This window comes from Lentinula edodes (assembly GCF_021015755.1).
Source record: "Lentinula edodes strain Le(Bin) 0899 ss11 chromosome Unknown C8R40scaffold_44, whole genome shotgun sequence".
Classification (NCBI taxonomy): domain Eukaryota; kingdom Fungi; phylum Basidiomycota; class Agaricomycetes; order Agaricales; family Omphalotaceae; genus Lentinula; species Lentinula edodes.
Window position 1 is genome coordinate 366,299 of NW_025764350.1, and position 27,831 is coordinate 394,129.

Sequence of the window (27,831 nt, forward strand, 5' to 3'; positions counted from 1 at the left end):
CCTTCTCCTCACCAGCTCATTCATGAATTTCGTCTGCGCAAATCATTCCCGGTCGATGAGAAGCCTCTCTATTGTTTATTTGCGATGCAGGAAAAGTGGGCAATAAGATTCGTGTAGTCCTCACGGGTGAACCAGTTTGGAGGTATTGGGTTTCCTCTTTTTTGGCTTGTCCTCTGCAGTTTACATCGCATCTTAGAACAATTGTTACTGGAACTGCCGTTATTACGTTGCCAATGGTCACACTTGGTCGTATATGCGGTACAGACAGTATCTTTGGCTTAGGCATCCTTTCCCAATCGTCGCTTCACCGTTAAAACCCCGACCTCCAAACTATTTCCCGTCCCAATCTGTTAGTCCACCAGGGTACGTGTTGATATCTCTATAATATTTCACTTATTCACACATTCACCAGTCATCGTTAGATATGTAGTTATATTTCACGTCCGAAGGGCATTGATTTCTCGGTACTAGACTGATGTGATGACTGAGGTTGGTAGCAATTACATGGGCATATGGTGTAGGGGTTATCACGTTCGCTTTGCACTCTTGAACCGATCCAGCCTTGCGAAAGGTCTCCGGTTCAAATCCGGATTTGTCCATTTTTTCCTAAATCTATGTGTTACTACATTAACGTTATCGCTTGTTGTTCACAGCAAGAATCTTTTTGAGGTTTATATAATTACCGAACCCCATTAGCGTCCGAGTGCGTGCGTTCTACCGTTACACAGATGACTAACAACATCCCGTGCGACATGGAATCTTATTCCAGCATTATACCTCTGGAAGGTACATTCGCCGCAGGAGCTCGTCTTTGGGAAGGATGCTAATGGGTCTCGGACGAAGGACATCCTTGTGCGTACACACGGGAGGATGGACAGAGTGATGGTGCGTTTTCTCCGCAATTGATAACCTGTCACTTGACATTGATTTGTTACTCTCCAACAGACAGTATTAAGGCAAGACTTGCCTGTGATACCTTCGTCTCCCGGACTCCTCTATTCACTCAGGCAAATTTGAAAGCGGTCGCTCCTGATCTCCCCATTCGCTGTGATACCTTTCAAGGATGGATCTACGTATTTACGATGGCCATCACATGTGTTCGATGATCGCACCTCAAAATCTGCACTTCGCCCCCGGTCGAGCACAATCTGGAGCCGCCGTGACACCGTAACCCCGTCAAGTGATTATCTGTCTCCTGCCGCTAGAGAGAAGATCCTCTTGGCTAGACGTTGAGGAAGACAAGGCATTTTCCAAGAATCAATTGGAAAATTCAAAACCCGATTTTTGTAGTCCGTCCCTTCACTATCATTCGATTATCTTCTGATATACTCATTTGAACTTTAGATATCCAGATTCTCCTTACTCATGTCTCCGCATATCAAGCTCCACAAGGTTTCTACCAACGAACACGTCAGATTAAAACTCGGACGTCGAATACGGAATAGAAATGCTCCACCATCATTGACTACTTAGGGAATTCACTGTGCGTCGTGCTTTTTGCTGGTTTGAACCCTGTGACTCAGGCCATTTTGGATAAAACCACAACCTTCTCCCCTCAGGCTCAGTCCCTAAGCAGTCGTCCCGTCCCATTCATCTTCACCGAAAGACTTTCTGCGGTCAACGGTACCCTCTCCAACATCGCCTATATCCTAATGCTCTGAACGGAGCTGTTGTCGATGTACGATCATCCTCCGAGACGCAACAGTACACTCTTGCCGACCTTCTCCTTAAGTGCACTAATCTTCGAGCGCTCTTGGGCAGCAGGAAGACTTGGAGCTGTGGTCACTGGTAGTATGTATCGCCATCAGAAAGAGGAACTCGTACCATGATATATCATATGGCGCTTATCATGATGTTTTAAAGGGGCTGCTGCGAATTGTTCGCTCTCGTCGTAACATCTACTGTAACATCTACCAACTGCGATCTCCTTCCTTGTCTTTGAATTTGAAGTTGAAAGTAATCCTCTAGGGGGGTGGTCCAAAGCAAAGCCTAAGGTCCCCGTAGATTAGTGGTTAGATCATCACGTTGTGGCAACTTAGTACATCCGTGGAGACCCAGGCTCGACTCCTGGCAGGGACACTTGTTTTGTTGTTTTTTGTCTTACTTTTCTTACGATGTTGTTTAAGAGATCGAGAAAAATTAGTCCTTCAAATGAAGTGCAAATGAAAACCCAAACCTGTTTTCTGTCCGTGTTTAGCTTTTTATTTTTCTGACCCATTTTTTGTTCCCCATGCCATCTCGTTTACGCACCAAATGCACCACCATTACATGCCGCCCTCTCGTTTCCGATCGAACGATGTGTCGAAGAATAATTGATCCTACAGGTGTCAGCCCCTGCACCGTATTGTACAAAAGGACACGTACTTTCTCCGAAAACCACAAGCTATCAAGAGTTCAGAAGCGTGTTCGTAGGCCCAGAAATTCTTTCCGTCTCTCCGTATCGTGTGGTTCGAAGGCTGCTCGGAAGAGCGTTTGTCTGTGCGTTTGCGACGTTGACCAATCGTTTGGTGCGAAAGGAGGTCCGATTTGCCCCACCAAAAAAGTCTGCGTAGTAATCGTTCTGAATACGCTACTCTTAGTTTTTGTGATCCTGCTTGATTTTATCGTTATTCCCTAATAATTTGAAGTATGTACATACTACTAACATCCGAGTCTCGCGACTCACATGTAATCCGCATGAAAATCGACTGACCATATGAGAAAGAGATGTTACACCTTAATACCCCAGTATCGTGCTCATTCCTGAGTTCTGTCTTTGCAGTCTGTTACGTAGGCCTACACTACCGAAATTTCCGCTCCACCATAAGACACCACAACATGGTCCATGCCTTTCACGAGTAACAGTACTTCTTAGAGTTCTGCAAGACCACTGTTAACGTTAAGCTACTGTGAAAATAATGACGAGAAATTGACTCATTTCTACGTGCATAGGTTCCTAATTGGCTTCATTGGGTTCATCGTATAGGCGATTTTTGTAGCGTGCAAGAAACCATGGGTCCTGTACCAAACAAGTTAGTATACATGGCATTGACCATTAGTTTCCTCAGCGTACGAAATCCTCCCGAGATAGGCCGCGCTCGACAGTGAAGATACCAGGATAACCCCAGTCGATGAGAGCGATACTCTTGATGTTACAGGACAGACTACTAAAGGTAATACGAAGATTGCCAGTGTGAAAGTCGCTACATAGAATTGAAAATGAATCACTTGGTAGGTTAAGGCCATAGCAAATGTACATACGCATGCAGTATCTGCTTTCCGCTGGCAAACTGGTAAACCACATCGTGCAATTTGGCGTAAAGCTGCTTGTTCAATTTGTCGAGCTTTTTCGGATCCTTTGCAGCCTTCTTATAACAATTGGATTCGAAGAGGTCCTCTCCCCCTACATTCTTCATCAGGATAACAAACCGCCTCGCACCAGGCACTGGCCAATCGCTAATTGTTCCCGCAGCAACGTCAGTCCGTTTTGAAGTAGCTTCGAGAGCTTTTAATTCCGCAGTGGCTTCCCATTTGTCACGGTCCTCTTCGTACAAAAAGCCTTTTGCTAAAGTGCCCTTTTCACTGTTGACAATGGCAAGCTGCGTTCGACGATCTTCGCGATCCGGGGTCGATATTTCGTTGCCAATTTTTACACCATGAAATTTTGTTTCTGAAACACATACAATGGAAGGATTCAGCATTAGAAGAGCACGCAACATAGAGTTCACCTACTGAAGGAGGACATTCGCCGGTAATCAACATCTGCGCCATACAACCCCAAGATCCATGGACGCTGATACAGGGAAATAAAGGCGTTAATTATTCGAAGGGTCTGAAAGAAGGAAGACTTGCATCGTGTGCTCCCAAAATTTGACTTTTTGAGTTTACTCCTTCAATGAATGGAGCTTCCGTTGGTGCACGACGGAGGACTGGTGTGGCATGCGTAAGTGTCATAGTCGAAATAACAAGTGAGACAAAAATCAAAAGATATCGAGTCATGGCTTGGGGCCTGTTCTATGCTCGTAATATTCTCTGACCAGCAGAGAGTTTGACGGTCGAAAGTAAGAATAAAGGAAAGGAAAGAAGGGAAGAGCGAAATTCACGCTGATCTACTTATATAAGTTTTTAAGATTTGATGCGACGGGAGGGTTTTGAAATGATGATGTGAAATAACACTGTCCCTGGTCCTGTAAGGTCAACCTCCTGGATGTATATGTTAGTGTAGATACTTCGTCCTTAGTCCTGAATTTCACCGAGGTGGAAAAAAAACGAAAGAATTTAAGAAAGAAGCGCCGTTTTCAACTTTGGGCGCTTCGTTACTTGAGTCATGTTTTCCATCTTACAATCAATGAACTGGCCCAAAATACATAGCACAGCAACCAGGAGCAATATCAGGGATAACCTTGTCGAGCCTTCTTGGACCCTTCTGGCAAAATAATGGACGATCTTAGCTCCTTAGTCTCTGAAGTTTGAACAACCATATAGACTCGGAATCTGATCGCATTCGTTATCCCGTATCATCACCTTGCTTGCAATGGTTATTGAACATCCATAACCTCGAGCGCCCGTGCAAAATTTCCTTTTAAAGTTGTCGTTGTCCGATCCGACGGCGGAACAGGGTTACATCTACGCCTTATAGGGCAAAAGGGATCCGGATGCAGCCCTTTTACTTTCCCTTCATCTAACAGACTCCGACTCCACCCCTGCACTTTACCAGCTCACAACAAATTTCCTCACCTGGCTCACCATAATGCATCATCCCTAAGCTTTTCTGCTTGCTGTTTCACACCAAATTCCCTCACCGTAGCAGTGAACAGACGCAAGCAAGGTGTGTGTCCCCAACGGGGTACGTTAATTGGAAAGAAACGATTACCTTCCACTGAGGGAGCACTCCAATTTGCAGCCATATTCCATATCTTCTCAATCTTCCTGATCTCATGTCGCCTAATTACATGTTCTAGGTTCAGATGTCACGCTAGAACATTGAAAGACCTTCAAAGATCAACGCCAAGGCTCGAATTTTCTGTGGTCCTACCACTGTGGCTTCTCGTATTCCTGTCTCTCATCCCGACATAGGCCCGTGCTTTCTGTTGAGTGCTTCCGACGAACAGGATTATTCTCAGACTTGACGGGCACACTCCTTTCTAGAATTTCCTCTTCTCTACTACTCTCTTGATGATAGAGTAAGCAGGGTAGTTGGATTCCGCCCATATCTAGACGGGTAGTATGATAAAGAGGTTGAATCGTGGGGAGCGCGCCCGGTTTATGGTGTGTTTCCAAGCTCCTTCTGTTGTAACCTTGTTGAATTTGCATTCAGATCCATCCCAAAAGGTGACACTGTAGCCTTCTTGCTGGGCTTTGTGATATATACATAATTGCTACCCGTCGATTACGTATGGCCTCCGCCCTCCCCGAACTCGTCGACTCATTCTCGGGTCGAGAGCCTCTCGGAATTTCGTTCTCTCAGATCTCGAACTTATACTACTCCGTCTCCGAAACTGAACATCCCAGTTCCATTCTTTCTCTATACCAACTCATTGCACCAGCTACTGCAGTTCCCCAAAAGAGACTCATAGATGTTTCTCGTTTCTACTCCAGCGGCGCGAAAGACTTCTGAGCGTTGATTAGGATCTTTGAACGTGGTTTTCAAACTAAGGATGAATCGGATACGGATGATATACGACATGGCAATTAACCAGCAGTATCAGGACATCTCGTCTCGGATTTATACCGGGCTAGGTTGCACACAAACGATATCATAGATTTCGTAAAGCAGTGAAGAGTAAAAGCCTTCACAAAAACCTAAACAGAACATCATCAGGCTTGGATAGGGCGAAGTAGAAGAGGTAAGGGGAGAGACGAGATTTTCTATCTAGAAGACTAGTGGCTGCACTCGAGTTCGGAGCGATTTTTTGAGCCTTGTACATATTTTCCAATCAGAATAAGATAGCACAAATTCCCGTGAAGGCTCCTGCTAGTGGGAAGAGTCCTCTTATGAAGTTCAAGATATTCCATGTCCGCGCCAACTCCTTCGTCCCATCGTCCAACAGAGTCACCGATCCTTCCTTACTTCTTCGTTGTACTGCCGCGGCCTTTGCATGTAGCGCATCGTTCGTAGATTTCATCACCATCAATGTGAATGGGATGATCCCAACTGTGAAAAGTCCACCAAATAAGAGAAGATTTTTTGCACGTTGAATCGACTCCAAGGAAAGAGGATTGGGAACGGTGCAGGCAGCATAGACGAAGGCTGCAGAGGTAGACATAGCGACGAAAGGGATGCTTTCTTTTCCTCGTTTATACACATTTTGCCAGATGATAGATGTGTGACCAGTCGCAGCAGAGGGAATGCTGGGATCCAATAGTGCGGAAACAGCAATGAATGAGCAGGACATTATTGCTCCTGTTTATTAAAGCCGCTCGTATCAAAGAGAATTCGCGAGACTAAGTTTTATCGTTACATACCAGAGCACCAAGCAGATCCGGTCAGACCAAGTGCCACGGCGATGCGGGTAGCAGTAGGCAGGGTAGTCATTTTGGTTTATTTATCAGATGGGTGTTGGTAGGCAAGTCTCGAAATAAATGACGTATGACACCCATTTGTAGATATGTAGATTAGATTAGTATATACAGTATTCTATACACACCATGAATCTCTATAGATACACGCAGGAAAATCATGGGCAAGGTGTAGTTTAAGTTGAAAAAGCTCACAAGCCTCGAACAGTGGATTATCATTGTTCATCTTCGTCTTCCTCGCCCTCGGCATCCTCATCCTCACTGTCCTCACGATTCCTTGACCTGCGTTCTACCAGGAAAATACCATTCACATCCGTCGTGTCTTGATATGGCTCCCTCCCTACCCACCTCACAAACGCATGATTCTCGTCCTTTTCAGAAATCCTAATGGCACGCTTCGAGATGTTTGTTTTGAGATTATTGACACGGTTTTCGGGTTCGGGATGGTATAAACGTTCATTGGCACGATGGAATGCCCATAGGATTTCGCGAACTCTAGAAAATAACAGAAGGAAGAATCAAGATTATGTAGAATACTTGAATTCGCAAATTGATACGCACTCGTCGATCCGTCTATCAACCATCTGCCAATTCAAGATGCTATCCAGGTGCCAAAGAGCAATAACAACGTCTTGATCTTCATCTTTGCCAATGACAGCAATAGGTGTTTGTTTCATGTTTGAAATCTTATCCAAGTTCGACTCCTGCAATGCCTTCGTTACAAGATCATTAGCAAAGTGTACAAATCCTCCTGTAGTGAATATCGGTATTGCCATATCATTATTGGAAGAGAATATTTCCTCGAATGAGCGGGAATAGGTGACGCGTTTGACCTCTGGAAATTCGAATTTCTCGGCACCTATGCCAGCGATGTTGTCCCACTCGGATTGCATAGCGTCTTTTTCACGGTGATTAAAGCTATCTATCGCCTCGATGAAGGCCTTCACAGAGAAATTTTCATCCCATTCGTATCTATCGTCAGAGAAGGGACAAGTTAGAGAGTTCAGATGAAGAAAAGAACATAGGCAGAAGGACTTACGCAGGTGTATCGTCGTATGAAACTTGTCCGATATTATTGTAAGCGTCTTCAGCAAATATATGCTCATAGATCCTGGAAAGACCCAGATGAGAGACCAAAAAAGTAAAAAATGAATCACTCACTCAATTATTCCGTCCCTCTCCAGCTCCCATAGTGCAACATGCCTCATCAATAAACCAAAACCCGTTAAACAGCTCCTTCCAAGTGGCTCTGAAGTGATTTGGCCATACCCTTCCAGCATCGCGTGTGAGAACACAGGTAACCCATTCTTGCCTTTGACCTTTGGCCATCGACCCTCCGGCCAGTGATAAGTCAACGAGACATTCTTTTGACCGTTTTGAATATACCGATTGACTACTTCCCGCGTCCACGTCCGTGCGTTATCAGCAATTCGGGTCATCGAGAGAGGAGGTTTGAAGAGGACTTCGCCTAGGGAGATTTTGTCGAGGAGCGCTTGGGAGTCAGCAGATTGGTAGGGCGAGAGGTAGCCTATATAGAGTGGGATAATGCGGATACCAAAACCGCGTTTGGCATATTTGAAGACACTACGGAAAGCGACTAAGACAATAGGAAAAACGACAGGAACAAAAAACACATACCGTTTGTCGCGGGTCGCTTTCCTATCGCCGAGGTAGTGTCCATTCACAAGGTCCATAGTGAATACATTCGTTCCAGCTATAAAATTACATCAGAAAAGAGTCGCCCAGCCGAAAGACGCGTAAACATACTCTCCAATGCCCGTACAAAGCGAGGCAACATCCACACTTCTTTACCATCCCATCCAACAGCACAAATATCGAGATCAAAATTGAGCAACACCTCCCTCGGATTCTTGACTAACTTCAACACGATTTGTACTCGTCGCTTAGGCCACTCTGAATACAATGTGATCGTCTGAGAGTTTCGTACGACCAAAAACGGTGCATCGGCTGAACCTAAATTGCTTTGGTAGACGTCCGCGATATGTTTGATTTTCTCGTTGGCGGACTCAACGTCCAAGCCGTAGATATAGAGATCGATGTCTGATGATATCCACTCTGGTGGTTCATTCAGATAAAGTCGTTCCAAGGCAGGTACAGTAGCGGTCGGAGGGATGTCCGGTGTCAGGAGCGCACCCAGTACGAGGCCTCCAGCAACGAAGACATTGTTCCATTCGAGACCTGCAAGGAGACCTCCCGACATACAATCGAAACGACCTTTGAAATCTGAGGACGAAGGTTGAACGAATATTGTTGGAGGTCGTTTGTCGGCAAGTACAGTGTATCCTGGTAAAGCATTGATAGGGAAGCGAGAGATTTTGAGAGCATGAATGTAGGTAGAGTCGTTTGGGGAAGTAACTGGAGTACAACTATGTAGGGTTTTGGGAAGATCGGAGGGACGAACTAGGCCAACTGACCATGGCTTCAAGACAGGAGCAGATGCTGCGTGGGGTTTAGAGAGAGTACGGAGAAAAGCTTCGTTACGAAGGACCCTAAAAGGAATAAGGTGAATATGTATACATAGTAAGAGTAGGAATTTTAACAAATAAAATTCACCATTCGTCGACATCATCTACAAGTTCATCATTCTCCAATACCTTTGTCCTCTTCGTGGGTCCCTGTTCGCCTCCGTTCGCCTCAAAATTATACGGCAAACTGCTTCCGACGCGTCGAATTGGATACGGTAATTTTGACCAGGACCAGAGACCCTTCTTCAGGAGCTCATCAGCATTTTCTAAACTCACTACTCCTTCCTTGATCACTGCAACGTCTTCTTCGACATTTTCGCCAATATATCCTTTGAAAGTGAGGTTGACGATGTCCAAACCTAGGATCTGACACGTAACGGTGCTGGAGACCTCATTCTCGACCGTGTCTTTCCAAAGCTTGAGCTGCGTGTTCACGGCTTCAATAGCGATTTCGGTTTGCGTGTTGGACCGCTTCAAAACTTCGCGAAGTTGGGGATCGGTTGTAGTGCTAAGCATTGCTCTCACTCTTCCCTCACGCCAGTAGAAAGGTTCTAGTAGTTTTCATGTAAGTGGATTATTGTTTGAACCGAAGAGCCTCTTACCTGCTAAAGCTGGGTGCGGCATGTTCAAAGCTGTCTACAGAGTAGATCAATAGACTCAAATGTCGATGAGAAGTCGAGGTAGCAAACGAGGTGATATTCCAAGAGAAAACACGTCGATGGATAAGAAAAGAAACCTGAAGAAACTTGTTCCAAAAGTACGCGAACTGTTACTAATGTGGGATTATCCAAGCACGTGATGGTAACGCAAGGTCAAAGCTGTAATTTTCACTCTGTTCGTTGACTACGAGACGGTTATGCAGGTGAAGCTACGATGACCTTGATCAAGACTCGATCAAGTGAAGGTTTTGAACTTTGATCCTGACCAACATCGACCATAATATCATGCTAATGTGGATGAACTGACATCTAAAGGCGTATCCCGTATTTCGAAGTTTTATCTTTCGTTCCTGAAAATGAAGGAGGTCTAATTCTTCATCTCCAGGACCGCATCCTCATGTTCTGTTCTACCTCGTTCTTATCACCCCAATCAATGCTTATATGGGTTAAATTGAGCGCCGCAGTCTTCTGCCACGCTCTCGATATGCTTGTATCAAGTCATCCTTCAGATATACAGTAAGATCCATCGAGCCACTGTTGGAGTTCGAAGCTTCGTTGCTGTTGATCAAGTAAAGGAAATCTGACATGTGTAGTATGGTGCTTGTAGGTTTTTGTAGGTAAGAGGATACCGAAATCATTCCATCAAGGTTACTACACTTTTCTACGTACGTAGAGCATTATGCACCCTTGTGAAGGTTCCGGAAAGGTCAGACGTTCATTTTTGAGAGGTATCATCCGTCAGATGTGCCTTCAGCTAGGAAAGCGCATGGTACCGAAATTACATGCATCATTGTACCCATGCCTCTCTGAAAGCTTAATTCGCATTTCCTAGCTGTAAGCCTATGTATTGAAAGCTCTGATCTCAGACTCAAGCTCGAAAGCCCACAGGACTGAGATCAAATAAAATCTGTCAATTGCATAGTTATGATACAGAGAGTGCAGGACATATACAAATGTTTGTATACGTATGGTACGCTGGTCGCTACAAAAACCAAATCCAGAGTGATTTCCGAGTATGAGATGCAGATTTCATGACAACATGAAGAAACAGGAAGGGGTGCAAGGTCAAAGGACAGAGGTTGAAGATGTGCAGCACATTAAAGTTTATGTAAGGTACGGAAAGGTCGAGGAGTGATGGAATGAATTAATCACAGAGTCACGATGGAAGCTTGTGTAGTTCTCGACTATTAGTCCAATATAAGGTACGCTTCATAGGGGACGAGCTGGAGATCGTAGAGGGGTAATACTGCGAAGATCTGAAAAAGAGGGGTGAGGTGTCAGGCAGGTGATAATAAGACGGGGACGCAACAAGTCAGTCGTTTGTTGATACAAAATAGGAAAGACGATAGCAAAAACGATTTAGGACGGAATGCCATAGTATGACGATAACAAATGGGATAGCAAATGGAATAACATATGGGATAGCGGATAGCGATAAAAAGCATGAAACAACCCAAAACACAACGATCAACCAAAAGAATAAGAAAGGAGGGGTATAATATATCCAAGAAGGAACGCGGACTGAAATTGCGAGAGTAAGGAAGAAGGTATCCCGTTCACAGGGAACGAGGGTTGAAGATAAGTTTGCACTCCATGGCGGAAGGGAAGATAACCTGAATGAAAGTCAGTAAAGAAAAGTGAAACTTAAAAAGCACTTACGAAGCTGTCTTTAATATCCATACTCTTTTCATTGGTTTCAGCAGGTGCGACGACGTCAAAATTTCTTGCCATAGCCGCCACCATGACCTTTAGCATGATTTGAGCTAGATTCTGACCACCACATACTCGCGAGCCTGTGCCAAAGGGCATCATATTTTGTTGCATTCGCGCCAGTCGCTCGGCGGATCCGGGCTGGTCTGTCTCAAGCCAACGTTCAGGCGAGAAGGTGTCTGGAGAAGGGAAGATGGTCTCATTACGGTGCATGGACCACGCCTGCGTAGCGACAACGGTACCCGGGGGAAGTTCGAAGCCCATGAGGTCGAAGCCTTCACTTGACTTCGTCGAAGACTGGGGTACAACGCGCTCGAGAGGGCTGGGAGCCGCAGAGTAAATTCGGAGACCTTGAAGAAGTTAAAACGAATGATCGACATATGAATAGGGTAAAGTACAAACCTTCCTTGATAAACGCGTTGAGGTAAGGTAAACTTTGAAGAACAGATATGTCAGGGATGACGTGGGCGTTGGGCATGGCCTCGTCGAGTTCAGTTTGAAGTTTTGCGGCGACATCAGGACGACGAGACAACTCCCAGAGGAAGTAGGACAAGGAGATGGAAGAGGTGTCCGAACCGGCAATCCTGGGGACATTAATAGGGAGAATAAATGAAAGAATAAAGGACATACATATGTCCCATAGCCTCGGAGATAATGTCGCTGTCGGGCATCATCTGGCCAGTTGAGGAGTATCGGTGTTTGAGAAGACGGTGGAGCAATGGGGTTGTCTCAGAAGACTCGTCGAGCCTGCCAGAATTGATTTCGGTGCGAGCCTGGTAAACACGTTCGCTGACGAACTAGAAGCGTATTGATGATTCATCCGGAACGCTAGAAGTTGAGAGCCTACCTCAGCCATAATCTTGTCCGAATCACATAATTGCCGCCATCGAGCAACAGGGATGCGACAGACGACATTCCAAGCCCAGGAGGGAACAACGCTCCGCTGTACAACGACGTGAGCTTAGTGTATTTGAGAAGTTCTAGTCGACGTACCAGGATGCCACGTTTGGGGAAGTCACTGATAGCTGTCGACAGAGGGTCCTCGTTATCAGTCGCCCATTTCTTGACAGCATGGATACGATAACCATAAGACGTAGAAACAAGAACGTCGACCATAAGATTTCGGAAGAGGGTAAGGCATTCAATCGACGCCTTGCCGCCAATGTTGGTAACGTTCTACAGCAGACGTTAGCAGGACCTACTAATTGCCGAAAGTAAAAATTTACGTTAACAAGCTCGAGCATAGGCTCGTGCATCTCAGGCTGAAACTTGGCGAGGTTGACGGGGACGTAGTGAGGAGCGTACCCTTTGCGACGCACGGAGTGTGGTGCGTGTTCGAGTGTGGTCATGCTGCAACGATTGAATGTAGGGACACGCATATAGGAGGAAAAAGGCGTACGCATGATCATTGTTGTTCCTAAGAGGAATTGGTAAATATCGAGCTAGCAGTCAACATGGAGCGATACGCACGTAACAAGACTTTTATAATACTCGCTCTTATCGAATTTGTGCACAGAGTAGATACTTTTCGTAGACGTTAAATCGTTGAAAAACACCTTGTTGGGGCCGACACGGACAATCGGGCCATATCTTTCGAAAAGTGATTGTACGATTTTGCACTGCTCGAGTCGTATAACGTGTGTTGTGAGCCATAAATCGGAGGCTGCGGCGTACCAAGGACCGGGGATTGCGCTGAGGGGGTGGAAGAAGACGTTATAGATACCTTTGAGGATGGCGAACGCGATGATGATTAAGAGGGCAGTTACGGCGATGCTGTGGATGATAGTGACAGAAGACATGGATAACGAGTTTTTGAAGGTAGAGGAGGGAAAGGTGACCGCGATGGTGGTTGTAGGACGAAAAGGAAGAATGGGACAGTCGAATTTTCTGTAGAGTACCTTTATATACATCTACATGACATGTTTGTCTTGGATCGTCGTCGAGAGAGTCCCGATCTCAATCTCCGCATCTGGAAGGGCGCGTATAAAAAAGTTCAAATCCCGCTTTTAGATATTCAGCTTCCTTTTCAAGAGACACGTTTTTTCCCAGGCTTTTCGTCCGCGACACTCAGCCGCCACAGTTCTTCTCTTCTCCGTCCTAAATCACCGTATAGATATACATAGCGGCTCTCGTAGAATCCGAACTCTGCAATCATATTGGACTATATATCTTTCAAAACCATATCGCAACAATTTGTCTACGACCCCCGAATTTTCCGGATGCACTTGCAAAGGGGAGACTCTCGCGGACGAGAAATTTTCTTTCTGATACATTAGGCACCCTCACCTGCAGTATTCTATTCGGCGTTTTTGTATAGAAGTCCGACCTTCAGAATATGGATTCATGATCCTCAACTCCTGAATACCTCGTTCTTCTTCCAGGCCTGCTGTAGCAAGAATACACCCACAAGAATATAAGAATCTGTGTCTGTCCTCAACGCAAATCCCATCCCAGTAAATCACTCGTACCTTTCAGTTATTCATCTCACAAAATGTAATACAATACGCCACTCGAACTCCCGTACTACCCCATAGATCTTTGTCCAAATTTTGTTCAGATCTCGACCTATACCGTCATTATCAAGACTGTGGTCGTAGGGCTGGCCGGTAAATTCAATCGTAAGATTCAAACTTCAGACGTCGACTTTGACTCGAATCACTTCCATGATTCATCCGCCACATACCAAATAGTTTCCTCAACTGGAGTCCATCATTGTTTGAAGGGACTTTTGACTGACGCTCCTTCGCAAAGTAAAAACAACACTCTGACAAGCATACCTGACTGTTCCAAGACTATCAAACAGGCTGGAATCATGTATGAGTTCATCCCATGGCCCAAACGCTCAGCATGGTTCAGATTGTAATATCGCGTCAAGCTCGCTTGTCACCTACGTTCCAACCTAGAGAAGAGATGTAGAATCTCGGGGTACCTCCCTAAGTATGATCCGCATAGCATGCGAGCGAATCACCGTGACCTGGCCCGAAACTGGAGAATACTAGACTCTCTGGTGGAAGTGGTAGTAACTCTACGCCTATCGGAATCGGAGTCAGCGACGCACCCTAACGCACCTCGATATTACGTTCAGACCGGTGAAATTTGAAAGTGAACCATCTTCACTGAGGAAGCAAACACCGTCGTACGAAGCGGAAGAGCCAGTAAGGAAGCTGGCACACTCTAACTTGATAGTACTAGCCAGCAATACTAATACATGGGAGATGGCGGTGGACACCAGTTAGCGGTCTTGCAATTGATGTCATGACCATCAAGGAATGGTTCAACGACAATCGGACGGGTGGCTGAGCGGTGAGACAGGACTTGCACTATGAGAGGCTCTAAAACTTGTCCGCCCCCTCCGCACTCCGATTGAAGATTCCGCTCCATCCGCATGTCCAATGCTGAATGAAATGGACCCCCTAGAACAGTAACAACTCGAAGACACTGTCAGCTTCACACTACTTCTCGACGAAACACACGGGATATATGCCCAATTAGAATGTACAATTCCACGCGTACGAACGGGGGTAACTAGTCGTTCCCGGTTTGGTCAATGAGCTAGGTCGGGTATCAAGATAGATGAACTCACCACATAGTAAGTGAACACTGACTACTCGGACGCGGAGAAAGACACGTTCCGAGTCTACAGTCGAGCAGCCAAGGTTTTTGATATACATATTTGAGAATTTTGTGGATTCTCAAACGCGTGTCCAACGAGAGACGTCGAGGTCGTGCAGGGTCGCAGATAGCATCCAAATGAGCCGGAACACCCGATAGGAGTTATCAAGGTTCTAGGAGGGGGAAGCAACGCTAAGATGATACGCATGGCATGGAGATGGTGAAAAAGACACAGCAGATTCACTATAGGGAAATACAGTTACTAGGAACGTTCTCTGCCTCACGCCTAATTCTAATGATCTTCTAAGCATTGGTATAGGTAGAGCTTGATCGGAAGCCAATGACGTCCAATAACCTGAAGGAATCCATCCACATATAGCACTGCACGTTGGAGCGGAACGGAATGAATTTGGAAATCTTCGCAAATGCAGACCACAAAAGCTAGCCGAAATTGCGAGTTCCACAGGCGGGTTTGTACCTCTCTATCCATGGCCGATCCGCGGTTGGAATTGGAAGAAAAACGCCCTTGCGATTCAAGACAGACAGTGATATACTCAAACCAGCATAGGTCGGTTAAATTCCCTACTCGAGGTGTGAGCACGTCAGAGAACTCGATTAACCCAAAGATTGGTGGAAGAAGAGTCCGCCTCGAGGCAGAAGGGGCAGGATCTTGTGATATCAGCTAGGCACGAATTGGTGGTGCAGCTAAGTAGGATAATGGTGACTCTTGTTGTGAACGTTCGATGATATCGAGTACAGTTTTCGGCGGACGAAACTTCAATTGCAGTAGGATTTATTCGATTGTTAGCGCGCAACGGCTAGCAACAGTCCTGAACTAGCGAGCACACTGATAATATTTTTACATGACCTAGATGAAGCACAGACGTTAGATGAAAGAACACGAATGCAACCCAATAGACCATACATATCCGCAGAAATAAAATGGTCTGACAAAGTACAATATTTCAACCTAAAAGAATCGAATCCGTGACCTCATTTGACGTCCTGATGAGACTCAGAAGCGAGTATGAGCGATTCGAGTGAAGCATACGTACCAGAATAGGGCTAAAAAATCGTATCTTCTGATAAGTATTTGCATGGAGCAACTTGAATTATGCGAAGATTTGCGAGGAGTCGCATACTCGTGAGAAGAGACCCTGCAATCGTACACGTAGTCGAGACATCCTGAGGACTCGGCACTGATGATAGAACGGTCTCCGTCACGTCTTCGCTAAAAGATACGACCAGGGTTTGGGTCGCGCGTGATTATGGTATTTTCGCGACGTTGCGTACTTGGGCAATAAGATTTGAAAGCGAAGGGTTGGCTGAAGTATGAGAAGATGAGGTTGGACATATTGGCGGTAGAATTCTGGAACTGTCTGTCAGTTAGAAGGATACAAAGTGACAATATACTCACATACACGAAACGATAGCGACTGATCCACGTCATCCCTTTGTCTGTTCTCCAATATTGACTACATATGGATGACTACGACTATCGACAAGGATTGTTGGGCGGAGCTGAGCGCACGATAGTTTCCGACTCGTTTCCACAAGACTCTGATCTGCAAAGTATATGCTATGTGAAAATCGTGTCGGTGAAAAAAAACGAAATGACAGCTATTTACCGCTTCGACGACTTACTGGCCTCCTGAAAGAAGTTCCGCCAGAGGATGCCAGGGGTTTCTTCTACCGGTATTCCGCAAATCCTGACATTTCTGTCAAGACTGACATGAACAGAATGTTGATACACGAGAATAAACACGTACTCATGTTTGCGATAGGATTCATCAGAGTATACGGTGGATATCCCTAGAACAGCTTCGAATTAGGAAGTGGTAGCAAGCTGAGCGTATACCGAAGGTGACTAGTACCAACACCTTGAGTGCTTCAATACCGACACTAACAGTCCACACGCGTGCAAGGAGATTGAAGAAGATTAATTTGGTGACAGTCGAAAGTCTCCCTCGTCGAGACTGTTGTCGGAACCTTTGGAAAAATAATTGAACTGAGAAGCAGACACGTCAGTATGTGTGACAGATAATCACCGAAAAGAAAGACTGACTGTTGTAATATGTCAAGTACTCTTGCTAGTAGCCACAGAATTCTAGGTTTAAGTTGTGGATGGTTGTGGATGGTGCAAGCGAGGGCAAACCCATTGATGGCAGTACGGAACGGAATAAAGACGCAAGCGGTCCGAACTCTGATACATTTCCCTCTCTTCCGTTCTTCTTCCTCTTTTTTTCCGTCTTCCGTCGCCAAAGAAAGTCTAATGATGAATTAATCCACCAGCAAAGTTAAAGCCGTTTCGCAAATAATCTTCACCAGCCACGAACGATGACTAACTGCCATCACCTTCCTCATGAGCGCAACCACAATGATACTCGCTGACTTCTGAGTTCATTTATAGCGAATACCTCAGGCTTAAGCACTAGGATGAGGAGAGCCGGGAGACTTTGAGTCTCAGGATGTGGATTAGTAGCAGTATATGGAGGAGGGTACGAAGGAGCATGAGGGTTTCCGTGAAGGATATGTGAGTCATTATTTCTGTTAATGTTCGCGACGTTCCTTCTCCATACGTCGCGCCTCCAACATCGGGATACTCTCCGCCTCTAAAGCCTCCTCATTCATACCAGGAACGCATAGTGCGTCTGGTACTTCTGCACATTCAGCTTTGACAAACTGATTCCCGTACCAGCAGGTTCAGCTTTCGCCTGTGGATGTGCACAGTGCCTCTAGGTCCACCAACACCATCCTTGTATACTGGTACACAGGGACAATAAGGTCAGCAATTCGTTACCTACTACCTCAACACACACATCCCGCCTCTTGATGGTCCACCGCCGACGCAGGGCGTTTCTGAACACGATGGATACAACGTGAACGCGGATATAAAGAAGTTCAGGGATGCGATGACGGAAGGTGTCTTCGTGAGTACTTGCTCATTTGACGCTCCCCTGCTATCATCCTCCCAGTCGTTTTTGACATCTCGAACGACATGTAGATGTACGTGCACCTTATGAAATCTTCATGAACGTATTGACGATTCTTCACCCTCAGATGACGATGTCAAACAGGACGGATTGAAGATAGGCGAAACTTCCGAAACGTCTGTGACGGTGCCAGTTACGCAAAAGGCTGAATTTTGAGAGGCTCTTTTTTGGGGAAGGACTGTCGATGGAATGTATCAGGGTGTATATGGACTCATTCCTATCGTTACATATGTATGTAGGGACGATTGGTGAAGGACACATTGGGAGCATTCAATGTATTGAGACTGTGTTGTTGATACAAGACTTAAGAAAGATTCATTTGTGAGGACCACACTCATCATCGTTGACATTACAGTTGCCGAATTCATAATGTACACATTGCACTGACTGAAGAAAGACGCGACGGAAGGATCTTCCAGATATCTGATTGTTTCGTTTGGTGACGAGAAGCCTCGTACTTGCGTCGTACTCTGCCATGATCTCCAACAGGTTCCAGATAGCACGGCTTTCGGGGTTGAACCCATGGTCTGCTTCGAGCGTTGTGCTGATTGCTGAGAGCTGCAAACACGTTAGCAGCGGCTAAGTGAAAACAATGATACCATGAGAAGAAAACTCACTCTCCACAGTGCAATCTTCATCCCCATTCCCAAATAACTTCATCAACTCCTCCACAGCGAAAGCCTGTCGATCGCCATTCGGGAACACTTTGCTAAATCCTTCTCTGAACGGCTTGGCTTGCAAAGTGCTCCCAGAGCCGAGGATAGCCTTGAGGACAAACTGGACGTATGATGAGACACCGGTTATCGTTACAAGGATTCCTTTCCAGAGGGCTATATAATTCACCGAGAAATTGGGGGTGTGATTTGAAAAAGCATAGGTGATATGAATAGATGGCAACGCACCTTCAGCTCGATGTCGTATCCAGGAAGCGTGAAATCAAGCGCGGGATCTTCGACGGTGACAGTTTCTTCGATTAATGTGAGCATTTTCGCAAGCCAGGTATACAATTTGTGATGTCAACAACAGCTGAAGAGGGAGAACGCCTCGTCGTTCAGAGGCGGTCAGGGGCGATGGTAATAGCTTCGAAAGGGTATTGGCCAAGCTTGGCTACGAATTGCCTACGACGAAGACCACCCATTGTCCGCGATCAATGGCCATATCCTCTGCCCCAACTGGTACCGGGTACAATCCACTCTCATGATGTACAAACGGGCTAGCGTCAGCTCTCGGTGTCCCATGACCCGAATCTCTCCAGATCTTCGAAACCTCAAATTCCTCCGAAACCAACGCGTAAAACCGCGAAGTTGGTCCCAAACATGCCCTAACTATATTACACCCGGAAAGGGCATGCCCTTTCCCTTAGCGTTTTGGGCCTTTCATGCCCTTTTTCTCATGGAAAGGCAAACCAGCCGGAAACCCAGTCTTCCTAAATCACTCCAAAACCTCTGTTTATGTCTCGTTTTCACTGGTTTGGTCAATATTGATATCATTTTGAGCTCCCATCCATAGCAAAAACCTCTTTTCACACCTTTGGATCTATGGAAAGGCAGTTCTGGTGGAAAGGCAGGTCATGTTCTAAATTCTCATTTACCTCCCTTTCCGGCTGTATATTGCCTTGAAAGCCCTCATTCTCCATTTTGATATGCATTGTAACTCAATTTCATATCCAATCCTCCTTATTTTGTTAATTTATGTCAATTTTGGCAGGCTTTTGAGGATTTGAACCACAATATCACTGGAAAGGCAGGTCATGTTCAAAATTCCCTTTTACCTCCCTTTCCGGCTGTATCCTCTGTTCTAAATTCTCATTGACCTCCCTTTCCGACTGTATATTGCCTTGAAAGCCCTCATTCTCCATTTTGATATGCATTGTAACTCAATTTCATATCCAATCCTCCTTATTTTGTTAATTCAACTCAATTTTGGCAAGCTTTTGAGGATTTGAACCACAATATCACTGGAAAGGCAGGTCATGTTCAAAATTCCCATTTACCTCCCTTTCCGGTGGTCCAGTCTATTCTAAATTCTCAATGACCTCCCTTTCTGGCTGTGTATTCTCTTTACCCCACTTGTGCTCAATATTGATATGCATTCCCACTCCATTTCATATCCAATCCTTCATATTTTCTTAATTCAGGTCTCTTTTGGAAGGCTTTTGAGATTTTGAACAACAATATCACTGGAAAGGCAGGTCATGTTCAAAATTCCCATTTACCTCCCTTTCCGGTGGTCCAGTCTATTCTAAATTCTCAATGACCTCCCTTTCCGACTGCATGTTGCCTTGAAAGCCCTCATTGTTGATTTTGATATGCATTCTGACTCAACTTCATATCCAATCCAGAACCATTCTCAAGGCCTGTGACATGTTAAACAACTGCTTATTACAAAATCGGAAATTGATGCGAGTGCTTGTACTCTGGTTGATTGTGTTGTACGCATTGGATATATGGCCTACATTGATATGACCCACCTGCACCACTGACTATACATGCACGTGCATTGGATCAATGGCAAAGTCGAAAGCCCCGGAATACGTTTGAGTGCCAATGCACAAGTCGATTGTTGACAATGATGTATTGTATGCCTTGGAGCTATGGCCTCTGTTTCTGTGCACAACCTTTCCATAAAATCAATGCCACTTTATTGGATGTGTTCATATTAGACTATGAAGAATATATTTGCAACTAGTGGGCAACTTCTGTCTCTGTAAACAACCTGTCCGTGACATTCTTGTGGCCTTATCATCTGTGTTCCTCAACAGTTTTTTCATTGGATATACAACTTTTTCAACAAGTACCACTGTTTTTCATTCACTAGGTGTTGCAGTTGCCTGTCCCATTATCTTTAGACGCGCGTATTCCACTCTTGCCTCCGATCCCGCTCACTCACCTTGTCTCACTACTCATATTGGTCTTCATCGAGTCCTCCTCAATGTCTCGAGACCCCACTAAAATGGAGGTGTACTTGAATACACTGCTCAATACCATAGCCAGCTCAATGCTACATCTCGAGTTATCGTTGTGGACTTCACTATATTACACCCAGAAAGGCCATGCCCTTTTCCTCCTCTATCTCTCAGAAACATTCTTTCATGTCTGGTTTTCAGTAGTTTGGCCGATATTGATATTATTCTTAGCTCCAATCCATAGCAAAAACCTCTTTCCACACCTTGGGATCTATGCAAAGGCAGTCCTGGCTGGAAGGCATGACCTCTTTAAAATGCCCATTGACCTCCCTTTCTGGTGGTACAGTCTATTCTAAATTCTCTTGATAGCACTCATGCTCAATATTGATATGCATTTTGACTTGTTTTCATATCCAATCCAGAACATTTCTCAAGGCCTGTGACATGTTGAATAACAATCCTGGTAGAAGTATGAGCAGCCATTTGCCTGTTAAAAACTTGGAAATCAATCCAAGTGCTTGTACCCTGGTTGAATATTGCTCTGTTTCAGTGCACAGCAGATTATGATGAATATAATTACAAATAGTTTGTACCTTCTGTTTCTGTGCACAACTTTTTCATGAAATCTTTGCAACTTTGTCACATGTGCATCAACAGTTTTATCATTTGATCTACAACTTTTTTCAACAAGTACCACTGTTTTTCATTCACTAGGTGTTGCACTTGCCTGTCCCATTATCTTTAGACGCGCGTATTCCACTCTTGCCTCCGATCCAGCTCACTCACCTTGTCTCACTAGTCCTCCTCAATGTCTCGAGACCCCACTAAAATGGAGGTGTACTTGAATACACTGCTCAATACCATAGCCAGCTCAATGCTACATCTCGAGTTATTGTTGTGGACTCCACTATATTACACCCAGAAAGGCCATGCCCTTTTCCTCCTCTATCTCTCAGAAACATTCTTTCATGTCTGGTTTTCAGTAGTTTGGCCGATATTGATATTATTCTTAGCTCCAATCCATAGCAAAAACCTCTTTCCACACCTTGGGATCTATGCAAAGGCAGTCCTGGTGGGAAGGCAAGTCCTATTCCAAAATCCCAAATACCTCCCTTTCTGGCTGTGTATTGCATTTAGAGCACTCATTATCAATATTGATATGCATTCTGACTTGATTTCATATCCAATCTACACTATTTACCACATTTCTGAAGGCCTTTGACATTACTCCAATATAATTATCATTTGTACCCTCTAGAGGTGAATTGTTACCAGCACGAGTGGGCATCTAATTAATTCCCACACTTTCACCTTTTTCAGTAACATCTACAATTTTTGGATTTCAACATGCATAGCCTCAATAGCTCAGAGGTAGAGCGTTTAGTGAAAATCGGTATCACTCAAAGGCTAGGGTTCGAATCCCTATTGAGACTTTCGTTCAGCTTGTTGTCAAATATTTTTTGACACTAAAACTAGTCAAATATGTTCACTATTATGCCTCAATAACTCAGTGGTAGAGTGTTTGATAAATTTGTATGGCCACGAGTAACCTGATATATATTATCAAAATGCCAGGGTTCAAATCCCTGTTGAGGCTCTATGTCAGTTTCTTGTTGGTGAAATATTTTTTTGCACTCTGACACTCCATGTAGTCAAGTACATTCACAAATATTGCCTCAATAGCTTAGTGGTAGAGCATTTGATAGATATTTGTTTGTTTGAAGTTGTCATATTTCTTATGAAAAGGCCAGGGTTCGAATCCCTGTTGAGGCTCTCTGCTTTTCTAATTACTCTTTTTATTTTTTTCTATCAATGGGACTATGTCTCAGTCTTCCTGTATATATCCAGGTAGTCCAACCATTGAGCTACAGCAGCAGGTTCCTTCAACCTTGACTTTGACTTTGCGCCCTATCTACACTTGTTTCGGGCCCTTCCTGCCCTCTTTTGTCTGGAAAGACATATCTTTTCAAATATGTCCTTTTCTGTCTGTTTTGCAGTAGTTTAGTCACTCAGTGGACCCTTTGCTAGCCTCTCTGTATGCCTTGCCATATTCAATCTATGGCAAGGCACTCCTGGTTTGAACAGAAGCTTCTTTCTAAATTCTCAAAATCCTTCCTTTCCAACCCTATATTGCACTTACAGCCCCCTCATTCTCAATCTTGATATGCATTCTGACCTGATTTCATATCCAATGCTCCATATTTTACTGATTCAACACTACTTTTGAATGCTCCGGAATGCATGCCCTTCCACATCTCTGCATATTGATATCATTTCTGATTTACTTTTATAGCAAAATCCCTCTTGTGCACCTTTTTGCCCTTTGTCCAAACAATTGCCCCTACCAAATTTACTTTCTGAGCTTGACCTACTCTCACTGCTATGTGCACCTTCAAAGCCTACGAGTGTACATTCTACCACACACATTGTCGATTTTGAGATGCTCAAATCTCTCTGTAATCATATCCTCACCACTTATTGTCAGTTATCCTATCTAATCTGCACATCCATTTATTTGACTTTTATCATACATGATATGTATAAGAGCATTGGGAGTATCAGCTTGGAAATCAACTCCAGCTCTTCCCAGTAAGACTTCTTGAACCACCAGTATCTATTCATTTCAGTATTGATATATACTTTCCTTTGTTCCCATTGCAAATCCTCAACCCATGTATATTTAATCCAATTCAATTTTTATTGAATTAGACCTGTACTATGAATACATGAAACTGAACATGGTGAGAATAATCTAGACTTTGCCATTCTTTCATTCTATTTTTAGAACTCAATTATATCCCAGGTCTATATAAGTGACACCTGTCAAAGGTTTTTTTTTCCCCCCACCTCCCCATAATCATGGCCACTGCTTTTTACACTGTTGAATGGATTGCTCCTATGGAACCCAAGTCAGTTGTTTCTTTTGCTTTTGTTTTGATGAAACTCAACTTTGGTTTCTTTCCACAGCCCTAGGACATCTCCCTTTGATCCTGATCTATTGAAACTATTATATGCTTATTCTCCTCCTGCTGTCCGATACTTCCACGTGCCCACCATGGGTGGTATCAGATTGAGTTGGAAAGCAAAGGAAGATGAGCATGATGCTGAACAAGTCACCCTCCGTCTTGAACAATATTCCTCTGCTGCCTTGTGAGTCTTTCTCTTTTGTTTGTGTGTTTTTTTTTTTTTTTTTTGATTAACTTTGTTGTTCTTATTTAGCCAAGCTGCTGGATTTGATTTAACTGCCAGGAATTTGCTTTTCCTTAAAAACCAGAACATACGGAACTATATCATTAGTCTGCTTCAAGTTGCTCATAATGAAGGGGTTGAAGAAGATGTTGACAGTGATACAGGCACTGAAAATAGTCCTATTATAATTTCTTCTGATTCAGAGTATGAAGACTCTTGACCATATATTATCTTCACTTTGATATTGATATACATTCCTACCAATTGCTGTATCCAAATCTCCTTCTTTCTTGTTGACACTCTCAGTTCTATCTTTGGTTATAGTTCTATTTTTGAAATCAATTCATATCCTTTTTATATATAAAGAGACCTAATGTCAAGTGCTCTTTACTTTCCTCCCCCCATCATGTCAACTGTTTGTTACACTAGACAATGGATTGCTCCTTTGGATGTTCAGTATGTTTTTTTTTTTTCTTGCCCTTGCATTGCTTTTTTAGCTGTTCTAATCAACTTTTTTTTTTAGACAACCCAAACCTCCTTATAATCCTCAGATTTTAGCTTTACTTTATGCTTTTCCACCCCCTACTGTCAAACTGTTACTGCTTTGTCCCAAAGGTGGAATCAGATTGAGATGGGTCAAGGCCCACAAGAATAACCAAGACCAAGTTATCCTTTATCATGAATATTTCATCAATCATGACTTGTAAGTTTCTTTTTTTTCCACTCCCTTTCTGTGTTTTACCTCAACCCTACACTTATATTGACTCTCTCTCTGCAGCCTCTTGGTTGGCTTTGAGGAATATCTCCAAGATATTTTTTCTGTTCAACTTTTCAACTTCCCTTTATGGTTCCTTGAACTTTTTCAACAATTGGATGATGAAGAAAACCAGGTTGATGTTCTTCCATTCCCCAATGTCCCCTCTCCATAGCTACTTAGATTGATATTGAAAAAAATCACCCACAAAAAGTAATAGAAGCCTCCTAGGCACAGCTTTGATGTTCTTCCATTCCCCAATGTCCCCTCTTCATACCTACTTAGATTGATATTGAAAAATCACCCACAAAGAGTAATAGAAGCCTCCTAGGCACAAAGCTTTGATGTTCTTCCATTCCCCAATGTCCCCTATCTATATTACACCTCTATTACCGGTCTAGTTCCTTTGCACCCATACTGGCCTAGGTAGTGAGTAGAACACTCTACACAGTGAGTAGGATACTCTACACAGTGAGCACAACACCCTCTCATCACTCTACACAGTGAGCTCACCACTACTGTTGCCCACAGTGACCTCCACACTGTGCTCAATGCTGCTGCTCATTGCCATACACAGTGAGCTCAACACTGTATACAGTGTCCTCAATGTTGTCTCAGACAGTGACCTCAATGCTGTCCACAACAAGCTCTATGCTGTCCTACACAGTGAGCTCAGCACTGTATACAATGAGCTGGTCATTGTCTTGGACAGTGAGCTAGTCATTGTCCTCCACAGTGAGCTCAACACTGTATGCAATGAGCTGGTCATCATCTCCCACAGTGAACTCAACATTGTCAGACACAGTGAGCTTGTTGTTGCTGTTGTAGACAGTGAGCTCGATGTTGTCATAGACAGTGAGTTTGTTGTCATCGTTGTAGACAGTGAGCTCGACGTTGTCAGACACAGTGAGCTTGTCATCGCTGTTGTAGACAGTGAGCTCGACGTCATCATAGACAGTGAGCTCATTGTCATCATTGTAAACAGTGAGCTCGATATTGTCATAGACAGTGAGCTTGTTGTCATCGTCGTAGACTGTGAGCTCAACGTTGTCAGACACAGTGAGCTTGTCATCGCTGTTGTAGACAGTGAGCTCGACGTCGTCATAGACAGTGAGCTTGTCATTGCTGTTGTACACAGTGAGCTTGACGTCGTCGTAGACAGTGAGCTCATTGTCATCGTCATAGACAGTGAGCTCATTGTCATCGTCATAGACAGTGAGCTCATTGTCATCGTCATAGACAGTGAGCTCATCGTCATCATCATAGACAGTGAGCTCGACATCGTCATAGACAGTGAGCTCGTCGTCATCGTCGTAGACAGTGAGCTCGACGTCGTCATAGACAGTGAGCTCAATACTGTCCACTGTCAGCCCAGATGTCCATTTTACGTATAGAATTGAAAGTGATTCTATACGTAAACGTCTCTGAGATTTTACGTACAGAATTTTGAAAATTCCATACGTAAAATTTTTGGCTTGTTCGATTCTTGACCAAGTTTTTCCCACGGGGGTCCAAAAAAGCGCACTTTTATAGCCTTCTGACATAGCTTTGCACATCAACTCAAGTGCTCAGCACTGTACACAGGGAGCTCAACACTGTATACAGATAGCTGAACACTGTACACAGGGAGCTCAGCACTGTACACAGGGAGCTCAACACGCTGCTCTACACAGTGGGCCATGGAAAGCTCCTTTCCCATTGCTGTGCTATACATCACTGTGTATAGCAAGCTCAACACTATGTACATTGAGAGACATCTTTACATTAGTGGAGAATATACTCCGATTCTGGTCACGCACTTGTCACCATTAGACTCGCAGTACAAAAAAACCTAGGGTCACCCACCAGTATCATTGAAATTGGAGCACTGGTTGACCCGCAAGTTGCAATACTAGTTTGTTACTTGTTATTTTGTTTTGCTTATAGCAGCGTGAATACTTCGGCGCACAACGTCGCAGTCACGTGCTTCACCTCGCCTCTCTCCGCTCTTCATTTTCAATTTTCGATATTTTCCGTGAAGCGTGGGAACTAATTTCCGTTTTTAGTGCGCCGCTCCGAGTTTTCCTCTGGGGCGCTTTTCAGAGTCATTTATTGCCCTTTTAGGCAGTCAGACGCTTATTGCTCATTATGGTAGGGCGCTTGTTTTTATGCCTTATTAGGGTGGCCCAGCGCTTTATTGCTATTTCAAGTAATTCCTGCAGTTTCTGCCATGTATGGACATTCTGCCTTGAAAGACTCATAGAGGGCGCATTTTTTGACCTTATAAGGAAATTCTTGAAGATTTATGATCCTGGGACCCGCCTCTTCATTTTCATTTTTTTCTTCATTGGCGGGTAGCGTGGGAACTTAGGCACAGCCACACCTCGGTGGAGCCAAAACTCGGAGTGCACACTTGGATAAGTTCTGAGGAGCCCCCTCCTGCACAATGAGAACTTGGACATGCTGTTGAAGGTACTGATGCACTTGTAACTACTGCATACCTGATGGAAAGGTATTGGTAATGGCTTAGACTGGGGCTCCAAAATAGCTTCTTATAAGAGTGGAATACAGGTGTTTGAAGTAGTGGAGTGTATTAGTGCTGCAACAGATACAACTTGTGTGTCGACGACTGGACGTACTTTCTATACACAAACTTTTTACGTATAGGTTTTGGTTCAATTCTATACGTAAAGTTTTAGAGGTGGATTCTTTTTTTTCCAATATTTCTCCAGCCATGAACCAGTTAGTGAAGGTGCCCGAGATGACCACGCTGACTAAGCATGTTGTGGCATTTACAAGTGTTTTGACTTGTGAAACAGATAGGTATTACATATCACCAAGTAACATCTGAGCAACCTCCCACTCTTCCAATTCATCTCCCAGCCCAGCTTCAATAGCCAGAGTTTTCCAGTCTGCCAGAACAGTCATGAACCAGACCACAATCTCTTCCTCAACAACTCGAACAGGGCGGGGTTCCAATACAGTATGTTCACTGTTATGGAACATTAGTGTGTGAGTTCTAAAGAAGGATGTTGTAGCTCACGTG

At 44.3% G+C, this 27,831-nt stretch overlaps 5 protein-coding genes and 5 non-coding genes across 10 annotated transcripts; 5 read left to right on the forward strand and 5 right to left on the reverse strand.

The window, feature by feature from the left end:
• The first annotated feature begins 506 nt into the window (after window positions 1–506).
• On the forward strand, window positions 507–599 carry C8R40DRAFT_t225. The gene has a single exon. It is a non-coding gene; the product is annotated as a tRNA-Ala (tRNA).
• A 1,395-nt stretch (window positions 600–1,994) lies between these two features.
• On the forward strand, window positions 1,995–2,079 carry C8R40DRAFT_t226. The gene has a single exon. It is a non-coding gene; the product is annotated as a tRNA-His (tRNA).
• A 498-nt stretch (window positions 2,080–2,577) lies between these two features.
• C8R40DRAFT_1126327 (uncharacterized protein) lies at window positions 2,578–4,248 on the reverse strand. The gene is made up of 6 exons (XM_046229019.1): window positions 3,832–4,248; window positions 3,712–3,772; window positions 3,241–3,649; window positions 3,053–3,182; window positions 2,928–2,998; window positions 2,578–2,858 (listed from the first exon to the last, which is right to left on the reverse strand). The coding sequence occupies exons 1-5, from the start codon at window positions 3,976–3,978 to the stop codon at window positions 2,936–2,938; spliced, it is 810 nt and encodes a 269-aa protein (XP_046081648.1). The 5' UTR covers window positions 3,979–4,248; the 3' UTR covers window positions 2,578–2,858; window positions 2,928–2,935.
• A 1,667-nt stretch (window positions 4,249–5,915) lies between these two features.
• On the reverse strand, window positions 5,916–6,514 carry C8R40DRAFT_1073260 (uncharacterized protein; the record flags this gene model as incomplete). The annotated part of the gene is made up of 2 exons (XM_046226541.1): window positions 5,916–6,382; window positions 6,445–6,514. The coding sequence occupies 2 exons, from the start codon at window positions 6,512–6,514 to the stop codon at window positions 5,916–5,918; spliced, it is 537 nt and encodes a 178-aa protein (XP_046081649.1).
• Window positions 6,515–6,713: 199 nt separating this feature from the next.
• Window positions 6,714–9,500, reverse strand: C8R40DRAFT_1056803 (uncharacterized protein; the record flags this gene model as incomplete). Its single annotated transcript, XM_046225106.1, has 7 exons — window positions 6,714–6,993; window positions 7,060–7,470; window positions 7,538–7,609; window positions 7,660–8,082; window positions 8,137–8,212; window positions 8,266–9,008; window positions 9,073–9,500. The coding sequence occupies 7 exons, from the start codon at window positions 9,498–9,500 to the stop codon at window positions 6,714–6,716; spliced, it is 2,433 nt and encodes an 810-aa protein (XP_046081650.1).
• A 1,699-nt stretch (window positions 9,501–11,199) lies between these two features.
• On the reverse strand, window positions 11,200–13,152 carry C8R40DRAFT_1056817 (cytochrome P450; the record flags this gene model as incomplete). The annotated part of the gene is made up of 9 exons (XM_046225109.1): window positions 11,200–11,256; window positions 11,303–11,703; window positions 11,756–11,937; window positions 11,984–12,150; window positions 12,201–12,296; window positions 12,347–12,529; window positions 12,580–12,703; window positions 12,753–12,770; window positions 12,824–13,152. The coding sequence occupies 9 exons, from the start codon at window positions 13,150–13,152 to the stop codon at window positions 11,200–11,202; spliced, it is 1,557 nt and encodes a 518-aa protein (XP_046081651.1).
• A 5,256-nt stretch (window positions 13,153–18,408) lies between these two features.
• On the reverse strand, window positions 18,409–18,953 carry C8R40DRAFT_1001741 (uncharacterized protein; the record flags this gene model as incomplete). Its single annotated transcript, XM_046222764.1, has 3 exons — window positions 18,409–18,509; window positions 18,576–18,788; window positions 18,857–18,953. Coding segments are annotated over 3 exons (411 nt in total), but the record flags the coding sequence as incomplete, so codon positions are not given.
• A 3,264-nt stretch (window positions 18,954–22,217) lies between these two features.
• C8R40DRAFT_t227 lies at window positions 22,218–22,296 on the forward strand. The gene has a single exon. It is a non-coding gene; the product is annotated as a tRNA-Phe (tRNA).
• Window positions 22,297–22,359: 63 nt separating this feature from the next.
• C8R40DRAFT_t228 lies at window positions 22,360–22,460 on the forward strand. The gene has a single exon. It is a non-coding gene; the product is annotated as a tRNA-Phe (tRNA).
• A 76-nt stretch (window positions 22,461–22,536) lies between these two features.
• C8R40DRAFT_t229 lies at window positions 22,537–22,636 on the forward strand. The gene has a single exon. It is a non-coding gene; the product is annotated as a tRNA-Ile (tRNA).
• The last annotated feature ends 5,195 nt before the right edge of the window (window positions 22,637–27,831 follow it).

What these genes read in the sequence shown, in the direction of transcription:
- C8R40DRAFT_1126327 (XM_046229019.1), bottom strand. Translation starts at nt 3,978, where the DNA reads ATGACTCGATATCTTTTGATTTTTGTCTCACTTGTTATTTCGACTATG. An exon ending in AAATTTTGGGAGCACACGAT is followed by an intron (nt 3,773 to 3,831) that starts GCAAGTCTTCCT and finishes TCCCTGTATCAG; the next exon opens with CGTCCATGGATCTTGGGGTT. An exon ending in CCGGCGAATGTCCTCCTTCA is followed by an intron (nt 3,650 to 3,711) that starts GTAGGTGAACTC and finishes TATGTGTTTCAG; the next exon opens with AAACAAAATTTCATGGTGTA.